Source organism: Clarias gariepinus, chromosome 19 (assembly GCF_024256425.1).
Source record: "Clarias gariepinus isolate MV-2021 ecotype Netherlands chromosome 19, CGAR_prim_01v2, whole genome shotgun sequence".
In the NCBI taxonomy this organism is placed as follows: Eukaryota; Metazoa; Chordata; class Actinopteri; order Siluriformes; family Clariidae; genus Clarias; species Clarias gariepinus.
In genome coordinates, this window is record NC_071118.1 from 9,957,724 (window position 1) to 9,974,732 (window position 17,009).

General features: G+C 42.4%; 1 protein-coding gene across 6 annotated transcripts in view; it reads right to left on the minus strand.

Moving 5' to 3' along the window:
* Positions 1-17,009, minus strand: part of cadm1a (cell adhesion molecule 1a) — a 346,104-nt gene that overhangs the window by 87,654 nt on the left and 241,441 nt on the right. For 5 of the 6 annotated variants that reach the window (XM_053478294.1, XM_053478290.1, XM_053478289.1 and 2 more), the window contains exon 3: positions 3,058-3,075. The exons of the other annotated variant lie outside the window; for it this stretch is intronic. In XM_053478294.1, coding sequence (XP_053334269.1) covers positions 3,058-3,075 — 18 coding nt within the window. The remainder of the gene's footprint in view (positions 1-3,057; positions 3,076-17,009) is intronic. 6 annotated transcript variants of the gene reach the window in all.

A 17,009-nucleotide genomic window follows, 5' to 3' on the forward strand; every position in this document is an offset into this window, starting at 1 on the left:
CTCTAAAGCTATTGTGGATTCATGGTATTCCCCTCACTATTAAAAACACACAAGCTGGTAGGATGATAGTCCCATAATTGTTCTTCTTTCTTAGATAGTTTTGACAAATTACGTTTCCATAAAATTTTTCACATTGTCAGTAATTATTAAATAAGCTCTAAAAGAGAGTGTCAGAGAGAAAATGTGGCATGCTGAGAAGAAAAAAAAATCTAGTGAAGAGCGCTGCTTAGGCAGGAATAAAGAGCTGTTCGGTTTAGTTGTGGAAATCAATGGCGTGTTCTGGGCCTTTTGATATCTGTCAGGTATGATAAAGTTACGAGCATGCTGGGAGGTGAAGCACAGGGAGCAACACGACATGCTTAAAACAGTAGTAGACTGCATAGCCAAAGGGTTTTCAGGGCAGTACATATCCCCTGTGCAGAGAAACAGTTGCGCTGTAGTATGATTTGGCATGAGCCTTATTTAATTCTAAGGAGGCGACATATTTTTGGCTGCGTAAGGACAAGAGTAAGGACCTCAACTAGGTAAAAAAAAAGAAAGAAAAATAGATCGAAATGCATTACAATTAATATTTTAATAAAAAGTCTGTGAGGTGGCACGGTACAGTAGGTTAGCATTGTGTCCTCACACCTCACGCCTCGATCTGTGTTTGATTCCCGCCTCATGTTCTCCCTGTGCTTGGTGGGTTTCCTTCGGCTACTCCGGTTTTGTCCCACAGTCCAAAGACATGCAGATTAAGCTAATTGATGTTCCCGAATTGCTCGTGGTGTGTGCATGTACTTACTGTGTGCGCTGTAATGGATTGGCCACCCTGTATGCAGGACACAGCGGTATAAAGTCTGCTGTCAGGTATCTATCCTGTTATACATTGTGACTATGAATGAAAACATAACATCCCTATTCTGTTGAAGCTTTTCTGTTCTTCTAAACATATCCGGCTAACTAGCAAGAGGAAGTTTGTTAGCATCTGCCACTTTATTCTGTTAACTTTTTTCTTCTAAATAACTTAGTACTTTGGAAGAATATATCTTTTCCGCTGCTTGCTGTATTGCTTGTTGTATCAATTAATATATGTCAGGTTCCATCTGATATCTTGGCTAGTAAAGTCCGGACTGATGATTTAGACGTGTTTAAATCGTTCGGTGCTAAAAGAAACAGCACAGCTAGCATTCAGAAGCGTGTTTTGATACTTTAATCTAGGTCTATAAGGGTTAATTAGTAAAGATTATGACGAAGGATTACAGTTTCTAAGACAATTCAATAGCGCTAATATTTCGTATTTTCCGCATTTACTTTGCTCGATCAGAGCTTTAAAGCGGGATCTGAATAGTGTTGACTGCAGACAGCTAGCACGGTAGTTTTAATCAGTTTCGTTTTTTTTGACCCCCTCAAAAAATTAATGACTGAAGGAGAGGCTCTCAATCCTTTCAAAATTTCATTAACTTTTACTTGCCCCTCATTAAAGTACAAATGATATTACGAGAAATTCACTTAGCGCCCCCCTTTCAGGGCTTTGCAGGAAAGGAATGTTATAGAGACTTTTTTAAGACATTGGTGAAGTCTTACTTTAAAAGGACACGTTAAAAGCAGGTTTTAATAGATGTAGGTTTTCGGGGCAATACACTGATGTGACACAAACAGAATTGTGCATTTGAGCAAAAAACGTAAGGCATCACCATGTTGACCAAAGACAAATTAAGATTACATTACATTTTTACAATAAATGTTTGCAACAAATGCATTTTTTTAAGCTATTAAGCTTGCATACTAGGTCATTTTGCATTGCCTATCACTTACTAGCACTCTAGTGCTGTAGAGGGCGCTATTAGAAATTCTTGAATACAGGAAGATAATCAAATGCTGCAAACTGCTGGATGCATATGGTGTAAACAAATGATAAAACATGAAGACAAATATCTGGTTATGAGAAAAGAAAACGATAAATGAGATGCAGGTGGTAGGGGATCAGCATGCTAGTGAAACCTGTATAATACTTGGAATGAATGAGCACGAGCATGCCATGTTTGTAATGTTATGTGGTTTGTTTGTCTATGGAGTTCACCCAGCTTCCAGGTATATGACTTGGCAAGAGTAGCCACCGCATGATGTCCGGTTGCCAAGTATGTCTCATTGTTTGTGGAAGCAGGTAGCATGGTGGCTTAGTGGTTAGCACTATCGCCTTACTTGGAGTTGGGAGTTCAAATCTCGCCTCCAGTCCTATGGGTGAAGTGTCCTATGGCACCTGATCCAGGGTGGGTCCTGATCCTGGAACCATCCCCAGGAAACTAACGGCACAAGTCAGGCTGACTTGTGGCATAGGTTCCCTGGGGATGGTTCCAATATCCCAACAGGCTACACTGATCGGCCATAATATTAAGATATAAAAAATAAAAAAAAAAACACCAAACTCAATATTGTGTAGGTTTCCCATGTGCCACCACAGTCACAAATGAACCTTAGGTGCCCATGATCCTGTTCTGTCAAGTTTACTGGTGTATGTTAACGTTATGGCTAATTGGTGTCGAAAATGGATGGATGTTTATGGAAGCTAAGCTACATCGCTAAACATATTTTGAGACAGAAGCATGGCAGGTTATTTCACTGATCACAAAACATACTATGCATGCTAAAATTGCCCCTACTTGGCACATAATTCACTTCTTATAAATAACCCAATGGTACCTTTAAATACCAAAAGATAATGTATCCTGTAGAAACGAAGACAATTAATGGATGAAACAGCAGGGGGGGCATGAGGGCTAAACTTAGACCTGTAAGGTGAGAAACGGAGTTAGAACAGTCTGCAGATGTGAAAAATGGAACGAACCAAAGAGCAGCTGCACTGCTGGAGGCTGAGGAGGAAGCAACAGCAGCAGCAGCACAAGAAGAAGAATGAATGAATTATAAACTCAAGAAAATGGAAGATGGTTTTGGTTATGTCAGGATGCGAGCTTTTAAGACCCGAGGAAAATGGGGATCTTAGGAACGGAACATACATGACAGAAGACGAATGGACACGCAGATAAAGGAACACAGAAAAGTAAAAGGTAGGCATACCTGGATACTGAGCTGCTCCTGCATCAAAAAAGGGGGAAAGGAAAGGGAGAGAAAGAGAGAAGTGTTAGCAGATTGAGATTCTTATAAAACCCCTGTGCAATTAAACACACTTGAACCAGCAAAGCAAAGGTGTCAAAGAGCTATTCATCCATTATAGCAGTCTTTAAGTGTGTGGGAAGAAAGTGCACTAGGGACATTATCCAAACATGAAAAGAGAAGACATTTCGTGACGTTCTCCTGTCAGAAGCGGAATACCAAAACCAGAAGATTTCATGGCATATTGTAATCAGATGATAAAACAGCAGGAGACATGAATTTTAAACTGGAGAGAGAGAAATTATTCAAGCCCTGCATGAAGTCTCCTGCAGAACATTACCTTAACACATTTGCTGCTTTTTCTCACTCAGGCAAACCCTGAAACTTCATTAATTACAGCGTGTCAACAGCACCTGGGTTCAGCCTCTCCCTCTCTCCAGCCACTGCCACAACTGAGAATCTAAGGGCTGCACTGGAATCCACGGCACCATTTTAAAAAGCACTTACAGCCAAAGAGAGAGTGGATGAATTGTGCTCCGAGTCAGAGCCTGATTAGAAAACCAATTTCCTCCTTCGCATTTTTGCCAAATTTGTGTCCTAGCGGTGCATCCATTAACATTCTTCCTGCAATATGCACAGAGACAGGGAGGCCACAGCTATTCAGTACTGAGCCAAACTTCATGCTCCAGTTCTGTTTCAGAGAATGTCTCCTCTCTTTTGTTACATAGAGCCTATTAAATCAGAGTGACGCTGGCCAAGATAACCGCTGTGGTCTGAGATACGTACCGCAGATATGCATGATGTCATAGGTCTGCCTCACTACTGGAATGCACACAGGAAATGATATTCCAGCCTGTTGCCATACACAGCGGCATTTGTAAAAGACCACGAAAGATCTTTTAAATTCACTAGATAAGGTGTAGATGTCCATTAATAATTTTTGCAAAAGATGCCAGGTACAAAATTACCCTTGCCATTGTGTGTCTCAGGTTGCCTTATTATTATCTTTTTTTTTTTAATCTGACAAATGCTAAACTTTTTTAGGATTCATGACATAGGCCTGAGTACAAACACTGAATGATTCAAAGCCACAGGAGATCAGGGGCCACCCTGGAAATCAGTCCCTATATACCCTGACTCTGGTCACGTTAAATAAATGCCACACCTCATAGGAATAATGTTGCATTGGCTTTTCAACCCGGGCCTGCTGGGGCCTAGCTGGCGCTGTTAAGGCCGAAAGATGGCCATGTCACTTCTTTGCACTTCTGCCCCCAATGTAAGGTTAAACGCTCCAGAGGAATGCATTAAGCATGAGTTAGCCCCACACGAGACCAGCTCCTTACTCCAGAATGATAGCTGCATTAACTTGGCGGTCAGCGTGCCTGAGCTGCATTAATGAAGCCTAGTGCTTCTCTTTAACATTCCCATCAACCCAAGAGCACTTCAGATAGACTGCTTGCATGAGGCCTGAACACTAGATACAAATAAAACCACACTAGCAAGAGCTTTGATTAAGAACAGAGAGAAGGGAATGTCAATGAGGCCGAATAGGACAGGGATGGATAACAACAACCAAACGTTTCACGACCACCATTAGCATAATAAATCAACATTAAAAGATACTACATCTAGCCTAACCTCTTTATACCATATCTAAAGATGCTTTATTACTGCAACCTCTTGAGCAGTCCTTAGGGGCATGGGCTATAAATGAGAGCAAAAGTTGCTCAGGCTTGCACCAGAGGTCTCATAGGTGATTAGTAAGTCCTTCTAGCAATCTCTAGATGAGGCCAAAGCCAAGGACCTGCATCAACCCAATTCGCACTAAGTGGTCAGTGAAGTGTGTATCATACAGCAGTATGAAGACGAAGATGAGGAAGAGCCTCCCCTCTCCAAAACTATCACGATTCCACAGCAGCGACTAGCAGGTGTTAAATTAGACGCGATAAATAAACTCCAACCCAATCATTAATATCATTCTGAAAAGTTTCACCTGACATTCAAAACTCGAATGTGACAAAGGAGAGAAAACAAAAGGAGTTTCCTAACCGAACAAGAAAAAACAAAAGCAAATCCGAAACTAAAGGCATTTAAAGAGTTCGACAGAGCCCTTGTGGCTTTACAGAGATCCCATCTTAAGTCGGAGCATCACATCCTTTTCTCTCCACCAGATTTTTTTTTGTATTTCTCTTTTCCAGTAAGTGAAAAAAAAAAAAAGGAAGAGATTAAGTTTGGCTGATTTGCAAAAGAGTAACGCAGAAGCTACTCAGTTTAGCTGCTTTAGACTGTGAATGACTGGAGCAAGTGTGTAAACCTGAGCCATAATAGGGAGGGATTTATGGTCTGTCTGCCGGGCTGTGATTAGACACCACTGCTGACACTCTGATAAGCTCCTCATTGATGGGAATATTCACCCTGGTGTCCTCGAGTCACCTCACAGGAGGGAGGGGTGAGGAGAGAAAGATGCTCCTCCAGCATCTGCAACCCCATCAGTCTCTGACTTTGAAGCGACTTTTGAGGTTTCGTACACTTTGAGGGCACTTATTCAGAGATGCCACCGTGTCTCCATGAGCTGAACTGAGACAGTAATCCAGCTGGTTTAAAATTCAGCATGCAGCACCCGTCTTCTTTTACCGTTCCAAATAATCTCGGGAATTCATTTCCCCAAGAAAATGAAGCCTGCTACTGCTGGCCAGTGGTATGGGGTGCAAACTTTTTCGAAACAGCTGGCCTTTTCAAAAATACTCCAAAGGCTAAAGGTCTTACTTGCTTTCTGGTCGGAATCTACATGCCCGGACCTATTCAGTCATTCAGCACACAGACTGTTGACAGTAGACTACTCACACGGACAGGGGGCTTGAATGGTACAGGCCAGACCTTCATGTAATTAAAAGGTTACGAGAACAGAATCTTTTTTTTTTTTTAACCTCAAAAGGAAAGTGGATAGAAAGGGCAGGGTTGTGTGGCACGGTCAGCATAGTCTCGACAGGACAGTTCAACCGTGCTATTCTCAAAACCATGCCAATGACAGCCATTTAACCACATCAATTATAAAGGGAGATTCACCCATCAGATATCTTTTAGTGAAGGAGAAAGCTGAGATCAGATCTGAATCTCAGTCTGAATTTCAATTCAAGGTGACATTTGCTATGTACTATACCTCAGTCTTGCCTTCAGAAAAGCCCTCTATAGGTGCTTTTACTTATGTAGTATTTATTCCATCTGAAACAAACTAGGGCGTGTTTTCCCCTTTGTTGTGGTTTGTTTCAGGAGGTGAGAACAAAGCCATCACACATGGGTGCAGACCAAACCAAGCGATCAGAGACTGTCGAAGTGAGGTGGTCTCTGTCCAACTCCAAGTGCAACTGGTTCGACAGGAATCGATCACGTAATTCAATCGGCCTTTTGTTGGTCGATTCAATTAATTGAATTGATGGGTTTTTGATTTAGAATTAATTCACACTTAACCTTTTAATTATTTAAGCAAACATACAAATGCTTAACGGTCTAAACTTCCTTAAATTCCTTAAAACTATAGGAACACAGCATTTTGCATGTATTTTTTTTCTTACCCTTTTTTTTGCCGTTATACTGTCTTATTTCAAACAATTATAATTTAAAATGCTAATTATTCACATTTTTATGGGCATTGATACTAAAATCGGTGTAAGCTTCCAGAAGCATATGACCTGTAAAAACTCTTGCTTAAATAGAAGCATTCTGTGCAAAATTAAGGATTTTTTTCCCCCAAAAAAATCTGTAGTGTCTGTAACCATGTCAAATTTATGTTGCAACATTTGAACAATTTAGCATTTTAGAATTTTCACGTTTATGTCGTTTAATTTAAAATCTAAATTTTCCAAGTTTCATCTGAATGACAGTTAAGATCATTGAAAGCTCGGAATCCCAAAAAGTTACGGACACTACATAAAAGTGCATGCCATCGTATTTAGTAAATGCGTTTCTTTTAATCTGCTAAAAATATAAATGTGTATGCATATTTACGTACAAAAAACAAAGCATGGATTGGGAGATAAGTTGCAATTAATATTATTTTTTAAAATGGTGTTATATGAGTCTGTCTGAAAATAGGGTTATTTTTCACCTACAGTAGGTGAGACACTTTTTAAGCACCAATACCATGTTTTGGCCAAGAGCAATAGTGTTTTTTATTGCCAGCCTCACACCCGAATCTCCTCCTCCTTTCTCATGCAGGCTTTGGGACCGACAACAGCAGAGTAATTTTTGTATGGCCATATTGTTAAGAACCTTGCCCACGTGACCAACAATGGCAACCCAACATTACTGGGGCTCAAACCCCTGACCCACTGAACAGCAACCCCAAAACCTCAACTGCCTGAACCACCACTGCTTATATTAGATACGTTTAGTTTTAAATGCTTTAAAACCTTAAGACAAATCAGACAGTAAGCATAATAATCGAATAAAAAATCTCTGTGCCCAGATGTCAAAATGAATCCTTTACAGAGATTCAAAGCTCTAGATTTACCTCTAAATCAATGCAAATGCAGGAAGTGACCCAAACAATTTGTGCATTTTTGGTTGCAGGAAGTATTTAAAAAATTTTTTTTGCATCCATCATTAAGAGAAAAATGGCCCTCCAGCTAACAAGGCCTGCCTAGCTTGAAGTGGAGGCACAGACACTTACTTTCAACAAGAGTACTTGATTTGAGTTATATTAGTTAATCGACAGCCACAGGTATATTATCGTAGGAACAACTGGCAAAGTTGTTGCTGTGTTGCCACTTCATAAATACTCATAATAATTTACAGCATACTGACTAAGGTAATGTACTATTTGAATGCATATTGTTCAGGTTTGTTGATATCCTTTACCAAAAACGGCAAGCAACATCAACCCCCTGGAAAATTACTTTACGTCTATGTGACCGGTGAAGGAGCTGCTTCATAGGGTTATAAGAAGCATATTTACGTCTATGTGTATTTACGTCTATGTGACCGGTGAAGGAGCTGCTTCATAGGGTTATAAGAGGGGGAAAAAAAATAAAAAGATTTTAAATGGAATGTCAGTCACATATTTTAAATGAGTGTCCTTGAGCTGGCACGAAAAACATGCTACATTCAGTGCAAAATCAATATACTGTAGCATGCTGAACAACAGACCAAGCGGAGACCATGAAGAGCCCACACTTGTAAGCTCTGTGACAGCCAAAGCATTTTTTGACTATTATAGCGAATGAAAAGGGTGGCACGGTGGTGTAGTGGTTAGCAATGTCGCCTTGCACCTTCAGGGTCCGGGTTCGATTCCCGGCCAGGCTCGATTCCCGTCTCTGTGTGCATGGAGTTTGCATGTTCTCCCTGTGCTTGGTGGGTTTTCTCCGGGTACTCCGGTTTCCTCCCACAGTCCAAAGCGGGTTAGGCTAATTGGCGTTCCCAAATTGCCTGTAGTGTGAGTGTGTGTATGTATGTGTGTGTCCTGCGATGGATTGGCACCCTGTCCAGGGTGTAAGTCTCCTGGAATAGGCTCCTGGTCCCCGTGACCCTGAATACAGGATGAAGCGGGATAGAAGATGAGTAAGAGTAAGCGAATGAAAAGATCAGTTCACTGAAGGGCGTGGGGTTATAATTGCAAGAAATATATAAATATAAAAATAACAGCTCCTTGAACATTTTTTCTGCATGGAAAAAAAAAACAGAAAAAGCGGAAGAGGACGAGTTTAAGGTTAACGTTTGCATTCTGTGGGAATTGAAACCGAAGGGGCACGCTGCAGAGGCAGCGAGACAAGGAAGAACCGCGAGGTCATTGCCATCATCATTCAAACTCTCCCACACGGCGAAACATCGTAAGCCCTGCATTTTTTTTTCCAGAGGCATCTGCATCTATTCATCAATGCATTGTCGAGAGGTTTGGATGAGATTCATTTTGTTCAAACATTCCCACGGAATTCAGCAGAGTAATGACTACGCTTGGTTCCAGAGCTCCTACACAATGCAGCCAACTCCCCCTTCTACTAACCACCCTCCACCCTTCCCCGCCCTCTATTGCTTTCACTCTCCGGCCTTGCTTTTTACTTAATTAAATCAGCCTGCCCCTCATATCAGATGTTCTTTGATGGAATACTAAAACATATCCAATCTTCTAATGCCATTACAGGGGCAGAGAGACGGACGCTTTAATCCCCAGGATCAGCCGGTTGAACAAAAAAGAGAGAGAGAAAGAGAGCGAGAGGGAAGAAGTGAGAGAAAGCGTGTGTGCGAAATAGAGAGAGGGGCTCACATTCTGCCATTGGCTACATATTTGCTCCTGAGATAGCAGCTCCAACCTTCAGCCTGTGTTCTCTTCACTGACAGATATGACAAGCCTCTCCCTCTGACACTCAACACGCTTTCACCCTCCCTTTTTTGTTACGGTGCACTGGAATGAATGATGTTTCTGACATGGCACAGTAGTTCCCTATCTGACATTGCCTCACCTGCACGTACTGATGCAAACAAAAACGAGACTTCCAAGTGTTCCCATCATACGGCTGAAGGAATGGCATCACAACAAGGTTTAAAAAAAAAAAAAAAGGATAAGAAAAGGAAGAAGGAGAAGAAGAAGACGACGACGAAGGAGGAACCGCACGCAGAGGTGGATGCATTTTATTTGCCGGATGAACACATCAACAACAGGTTTTAGTAACACTGTGACTATATTGGGAATCTCTCTTTCCTTTGATACGGAGGAGAAACTGCTGAACTCATACAATAAACCTTCTCGGTGACAGGAGCTGCCACCACCCGCTGAACGGAGCGTAAAGCAAGTCAGGCTTGAAACCCGCGTCTCTGTGATTGTGTGTGTGAATCCCGTACGCGTCACCACCATGGCACCCTGTAGAGGTGGAATGCAAAATCACGATGCGCTTCAGTATCTGTTTTGTGCTCCAAATAGCTGTCTATAATGCTGTATTTACTCTCACTGTGGGCGTGGTCTAAACCAGAAAGTATATATATATTTTTTTTTTACTCTACCACCATGGAAACAAAAGCTCTGATGGTTCCTCACCCTTAGCTATATCGGTACAGTCCATAATTGGTCCTTGTTTATGCCTAGGTTGTACGGTGGCATAGTGGTTAACACTGTGGCCCAGCATCTCCAGGGATGAGGGTTCTATTCCCGCCCTGAGTTAGTAGTTTAATTAGCGTTAGAATGTGTGGACTGGCACCTTGGCACCCTCATGCTCAAAGTCCTCTTGGATACGCTCTAGGGCCTCGTGACCCTGCACATGGTAACCGCTATAGAAGATGAATCTTTATGCCTACACCATATTTTTCTTGCATCCTGCAGGATCCCAATCCTAATACTCACCTCTAATCTAAACCAGATGTTCTGTAAACCTTTCTGGCAAAGCTTAGAAAAAAAAAAAAAAAAAACCCACACACCTTATATTTGTATCTATTTGGAGCACATTATCTGCTCGTTTTGAATTCACACTCCTAGTACCCTGGCACCATTTACAAAGGAGTCGTCACGTGGGAAGGGAAGAGACGAATGTGTGTGTGAGGGGACTACGTGAGGAACCCAGGTTATTCCTTGTGGCCTGTTAGCGCCCTGGCAGGTAGAAGTGTGTGTGTGTGTGTGTCGGAGAACCCTGCTGCTCTCTGTGCCCATTATTTCGTGCTCCACACATTCCTGGCTTAATCCCCTCATTTGGGAGGTCAGTGCAGATCATTATACAGTAGCGTGTCATTACAGAAACACTCCAGCGGACTTATTTTCCACCCAACATAAATACGCGGCTCTGGGGATCCGCTTGGACGCAACCTCTTTCTCTCTCAGCCTAGTCTCTCTCTCTCTCTCCCTCTCTCACACACACACTTTTTTTTTTTATATGAATCCAGAAAGGCGTGTAATTAAATCTGCAGAGAATGCATGAGCAGGAACAAGTGATGCAGTCAGCCAGAATGTGTGCACTGCTGTACACTGGGATGAAGAGAGGCAGAATGAAACGGAGGAGAGAGAGTAAGTTTGTACTGTATCTGACAAGGCAAATGACACGCACTCACACGTACACACAAACACACACGCACACATGCTTCGCTGCAGAGCGAGTTCTTTTTTTTCTCCCACTGCAACCCGACAAGAAAGAAAGGTACATTCATTTGCTACATTTTACACACACTGCAGCTCGAGAGTCCCCGAATAGCCTTCCGGAAAAACTGGCAGCCGATAATGGCCTCGCCTAATTTCTCCATATTTGAAAAAATATGGCACGGCTTGTTTTATTTCAAACGTGCGAAGGAGAGGAAGGCAGGGGCATGGTGACTTGCTTGACTGATTTGTAAACAACCGTGAATGCATTTTCATTGTCCTAAGTTTAATTGGAGTATAAAGGCAGGTCGTTAGTGGCGAGAGGCAGAGACATTTATTTCATCCCTGGAGTCGGTGCCACAGATGGGCCGACAGTCTGCTTTCTGACTCCGTTGTAACTCTTACATAAATGAATCAGTTTCGATCTCTGCGGGGACATTACAGCCGAGCAAGAATATGAAAGGCAGAATGAGGGGACGCTGGCGCTTGTCACAGAGGACAGCCATAAATACTTAATGTACACCAATTATCTGCATATATGTATGAGAGTGTGGCTCCAACCTATTATCGAAAGCGGCCAGAAAGCGTGAAAGATTCCTGACTTTAAACCCGGCGCTTGAAAGAGGTCTTGGGGGTGATGTTACACCATTCAAGACAATGTTCCTTCCACATGCATGCGAACTACAAGGTCTTTTGAAGACTTAACATGCATGATTTCTGTCCTTAGCGCTTAGTGCTGCAACGCACCATCCTTCTCGTCTCATTCCGTGTCTGTGTGCGCAAGTGTGACATTGTTTGGTTGGAAATGGGGCAGCTGCTCTTACACGAGGCATCATTCATCACTGGCCCCGGCTGTCTTCATCTCGCCTTGCTGCACTCAGGACTAAAACACATTTACCTCAGAGGATTACTGCGGGCTAGGGGCATGCTCATTCTCACGAGCTGCCTGTGTGTGTGTGTGTGTGTGTGTGCGCGAAAGTGTGTGAGTATGAGTCACAGAGTGAAACAGAAAGAAAGTGAGATTGGGAAAGTGTGACTTAAATGAATGAGAGACAACAAGCAGTAAAAGTGAGATAAAGAGTGGAGGAGAAATAAAACGGAGAGACGAGCAATAAAAAAAAAAAAAAAACAACAACAACAACAAAAAAAAACGCACAATAAAAGCTGAGAAATATGTCACCAAGCTCGGTTTTCTGCGAAGCTGCGCCCCTGCCAGCCACGATGAACGAAGGCAGGTGAGGCGACACGTATTAATCGTCAATTTTAGTTTTAAATCGCAATTAATCTACTGACATTAAGCTACAAAAGGACGGATTATGAAGGAAAGGTTACAGCTACACTGGAGCTCTTAGATGGAATCCGGAGCACCGCGTGATGAACTGCGAGCCCATGTAATTTAGATTGAAAGCCAAGCTAAAGAAGAAGAAGAAGACGTAGAAGAAGAAGAAGAAGAAGAAAAAAATGGAAAAAGGGAAATATTCTGCTCTCAAGACTCAACCAGTCGTGTGAACAAACAGTGCCGACACTTCACACCACCTCATTTCAGACTGAGGACTGATTGTATGTGCTTGTCAGTTCCATCTGAAGTGCTGCTTTGCTGCTATTATATAGTGCGGAATCTTCTCGAATAAGCACCGCCAGACCTGGAAAAAGCACTCACAAAATTGAACTTTCATAAACACTCCATTTTTACATGGAAACTAAGGTAAAAAAAAAAATAAGAGGCTGTTCATGGAAAAAAAAGTGGAATGAGGTGAGAGGGGGAACATAATGCGTGCCAGTAAAGGCTGAATAATGGATGTGTGGACTGGCCCATACCTAAAGGAGGTCGGAAACAGACATGAGACGTGGATTACATAGCTACTGCTGCAGGACATTTATATTGTAGTAAATGTGCCATTCTTATGCCAGCCTTGTCCGCTCTGACAGAATGGGCTGTTTGTTTTGCACCACTGGAGTAAGCTATTGCTCGTGCATTTGTTCCAGAAGGGGGGAGGGAAATAAAAAAACAAAAAAAAAAACCTACAGTTTACATTTAAAGTGCTGGCAGGCGTGTGTGCCAATGTTGACAAGTGCCACTGCCAAACAAAGTGATATTGAGAGTGGTTTGTTTGCTTGTCTCCACAAACCCACGATGGCTTATCCGTGTTGTCAAATGAAATAACACGAGCTGTGGTCTGATACCCGATTTGGACCACATAAGGTCCTCGTTCATGACGAAAATGCCATGGGCGGATGCTCCTCTTTTTAGATGTTGTCTTAGGGTGCAAATCAGCATTCACAGCTGCCACCAATCAACGGTGTCCACACAGACAGGAATGCGTGCACCTGCCATCCTGGCACATCACGCCCGTCCGTTAATTCAATTTAACGCTCAATCCTATTTCCATGGCATGTCATAGGTATGGCAGCCAAAACAAAAGACAACAACGCGGGGGAAAAAAGGAAGAATAGAAAGGAAGGAAATGCCCTATTGAAAATGCGAGGTGAGAAAGAGCTTGGTGATGTCTCAATTGGAAAAGGTTGTGCTAGAATTTAGAATTGGATTACTGAGGGAAGTCAATGCTAAACAAAGAGCTTTGGAGTTAAGGCACAACTTTACAAAGGTATTAAGATGAGAAGCGGTGATAAATGTAGAGTTGTTCCAGGCGTTGTTCTTTTGGCATGGAAGGAAGTCCGATTATTGCAGTCGAATGCCAACACTACTCTGAGGCTTGCACATGATTTCTATGGACACTGCTGTAAGCCATATGGATTTTTTTTTTTTTTTTTGCCTTGGCTTGGGCCCAGGTGCATCTTTGCAATCCAGTCGTATGCTAGGCAGAGGGAATGTGGTAGTATAAGCCTTAAAGAGGCCGATGAGGTGTCATTGTTTGACAACGGTACAGATTGTGTACATAACCCACCTCTGAAGTGTCATTTCTCCTCAATTCACTCTCTCTCTCAATACATGGTCAAGAAAAAAGAAAAGCAAAAAAAAAAAAAAAACTTGTCTTTTTTTACTCTCCACAAATCAGTCCAGACACCAGAGATCATCTTTTCTAATGTCACCTCTTTTTATCTAGAGCGGACACACACCCGGCACACTGCGAGTCATTTGTCCTATAAAGGTCACACTAACGCGGAGAACAAAGATTTCTCCGCTGTATAACTCTTACTTTAGAGTCTCCAGTATATGTGCATTTGAGGCGTACTGCAAGGCTGTATTGTGGCCGCCTGACAGCTTTGTCCTGCAGTTACGAGTGTTCTTTTTCCTCCTTTCCTTTCTTTCCACTTCCTCTGCACCCCTTCCTCAGCACCTGGGCTCTTTGGCCACTCAGCCTAGTCACTGCATCCCGAGCTAGTAACATCCATCACCCCTGACACCAATCACCGGAAAACTCCCCCCAAACACACACACACAAAACGCTTCCTCCAATTTGTTTCCCATTTCAATGTGTTTCAGCTGAGCCTACTTCAGACACCTGTCCCAGCCACCTGCTACCTACTTCCCTGGAAAAAGTGTAAACTGTTTATTATCAACATCAGACTTCTAATTTTCAGCTATATATATATATATATATATATATATATATATATATATATATATATAAACTCAGCAACATCCCCCTAAGGCCCTAAGAATAATACATATGTGCAGGGAGCACGTTCTCTTGCATACACTGGCAAACACTTCTATCGACGGGTATCACAGCTATCAATCAGCCTTAGCTTCTGACAGCGAAGCCGAGAGCACTTCAAAAGGAAAAGCGACATCTGCTGCAAAGCAGCTCTATTTGCTCGACATCTCGAAGGAGGAGCGCATGGAGTCAGAGGCAGGATTTCGTGACCAACGTCCTTTAACAGCTGAGACAAGGAGAAGACAGACGGGACAGACCAAATATATATTAGGAAACATTGCACATATTCTATTTTGCACACAGCAGCGATATATTCATTTCCAGAAAATGCTTTACACCAGATAACAGCAATGATGGACCAAGTAGTGGGTTAGACCTGGTACTGTATTTTGTATCTATGGAAAGTTATAATGTTCCCCTGACCTATTTCCGGAGGTAAACCCTTAGGGTCTACTACGCCTTTAGAAAAAAAAAATAGCCCATGGATTTCAAGGAAATAAATCTTACAGTCATGGGTTACTCCCTTTCGCTGTGTTTTTGCATTCATTTCCTCCTAGTTCTTCGACTTTCCCACCTCTCAAAGGTGGACTGGCAACACTAGATTGTCTCTAGGTGTGAATAAATGTGTGAATGTGTCTGTGTGTGTGTGGTGCAATGTAATGGTGTCCCAGGGTGTTCGGCAATTATCCAATCAGCCAATCATGTGGCAGCAGAACAAAATCAGGCGGATACAGGTCAAGAGCTTCAGTTAACTTTCACATTAACTATCGGAATGGGGACAATGTATTCTGTGTGATTTTTACTTTGGCAAGGACGTTGTTACTGGGCTGGCTTGAGTGTTTCTGAAATTGCTGATCTCTGGGAATTTTAACATAGCTTCTAACGTAGTTTAAACAAAATGGCACTCAAACATTGAGTGAGCAGTGGCTATACAAGCTGTGTTGATGGAGAAAGGTCAAAGAAGAAGATCTTGACTCGTTCTATGAGTCAGCAACTCAAGTTACCACTTTTTACAAACGTGGTTAGCAGAAAGGCATCTCACAACACATTAAACCTTGAATGTTGAATTTGACACTCACCAAAACTGGCCAACTGAAGTGTAGAACAACATGCCGATGAAGTCTTGGGATGGAATGTAGCTGGATTAAGTTGTCAATATAGAAGGAACAGCTCCTCAGTTACACTGTTAGTATTGACCCTCACTTTTAACCTACACTGCTGTTTCGTATTTCCTAATAGTCTACAGGTTTCCTTAGTGGCTGGTCACTTATCATGGGATTTATCTAATTCAGTTGGTATCTGTTAGGCAATAGTCTACTGACTGACTGAGATTTTCATTAGTGCATACACAGTTGTTAACCCATTGAGTGATGTTATAAATGATATTATTAACGTAATTAGTTTACATCAGAATTCAACTGTCTGCACTCACACCCCTATAGACTGCTAGTGTTTTCTATGATCCAAGCATCAGAGCTGGATAACGGCTGATGGAATCAGCTCATGTGTGGGTGGCTGGGAGGCTGACAGTGGCCTGACATTACAGCGCAATTCTGACATATTGCACTTCATTCCTGAACCCGAGTGCCAAAAACAACATCGGATGCCGAGTTTGAGTCCATCACGTCAACAGAGAGAGTTTCGGACAAGAAGATGTCACCACATGCTAAAGACTTTCAGCTGAGCTCTTGACAGGTTATGGCTGATTAAGACATGCTGCAGACACACAGGCAGACAATGGACATGGACCTTATTACCAGCCAAGCCTCTTGTCCTTGAGTGACCAGTGCCAAGCAGACGGCCCTCATACTGGGCTGGGAGCCACAAAATCTTGAGTCCTATTAATGTAAGTACCTTATATGAAACTTTGGGAAATTGGCTGTGTCAGATACAGATGTCAACCAGAACCACACTGGACCACAATATTCGATTTCACTAGAGACAACTAAATATGGACATGCTGTCCCTTGGCTGCTGCTGAGTAAAGTTGCCTGAGTAAGTCAAGAGGGTGGAATGGTCTAGGAAGCTGTATTATGGTGACATTTTTTAGGGTAGTTAAGGATCTGTGCTCCTGATATGAAGTTCAATTCCAGTGCTGGCAACATATCACTTCTGGACACCTGAGCCAGACCCTTACCCCTCTCTGAGGCCTGTGCCTGTGCTGTGCCACTTGTTGCACCCAAGCCATGTTTTATCCAGTCTGAATATAAATATATATAAATAACTTCATATATTTCAAATAA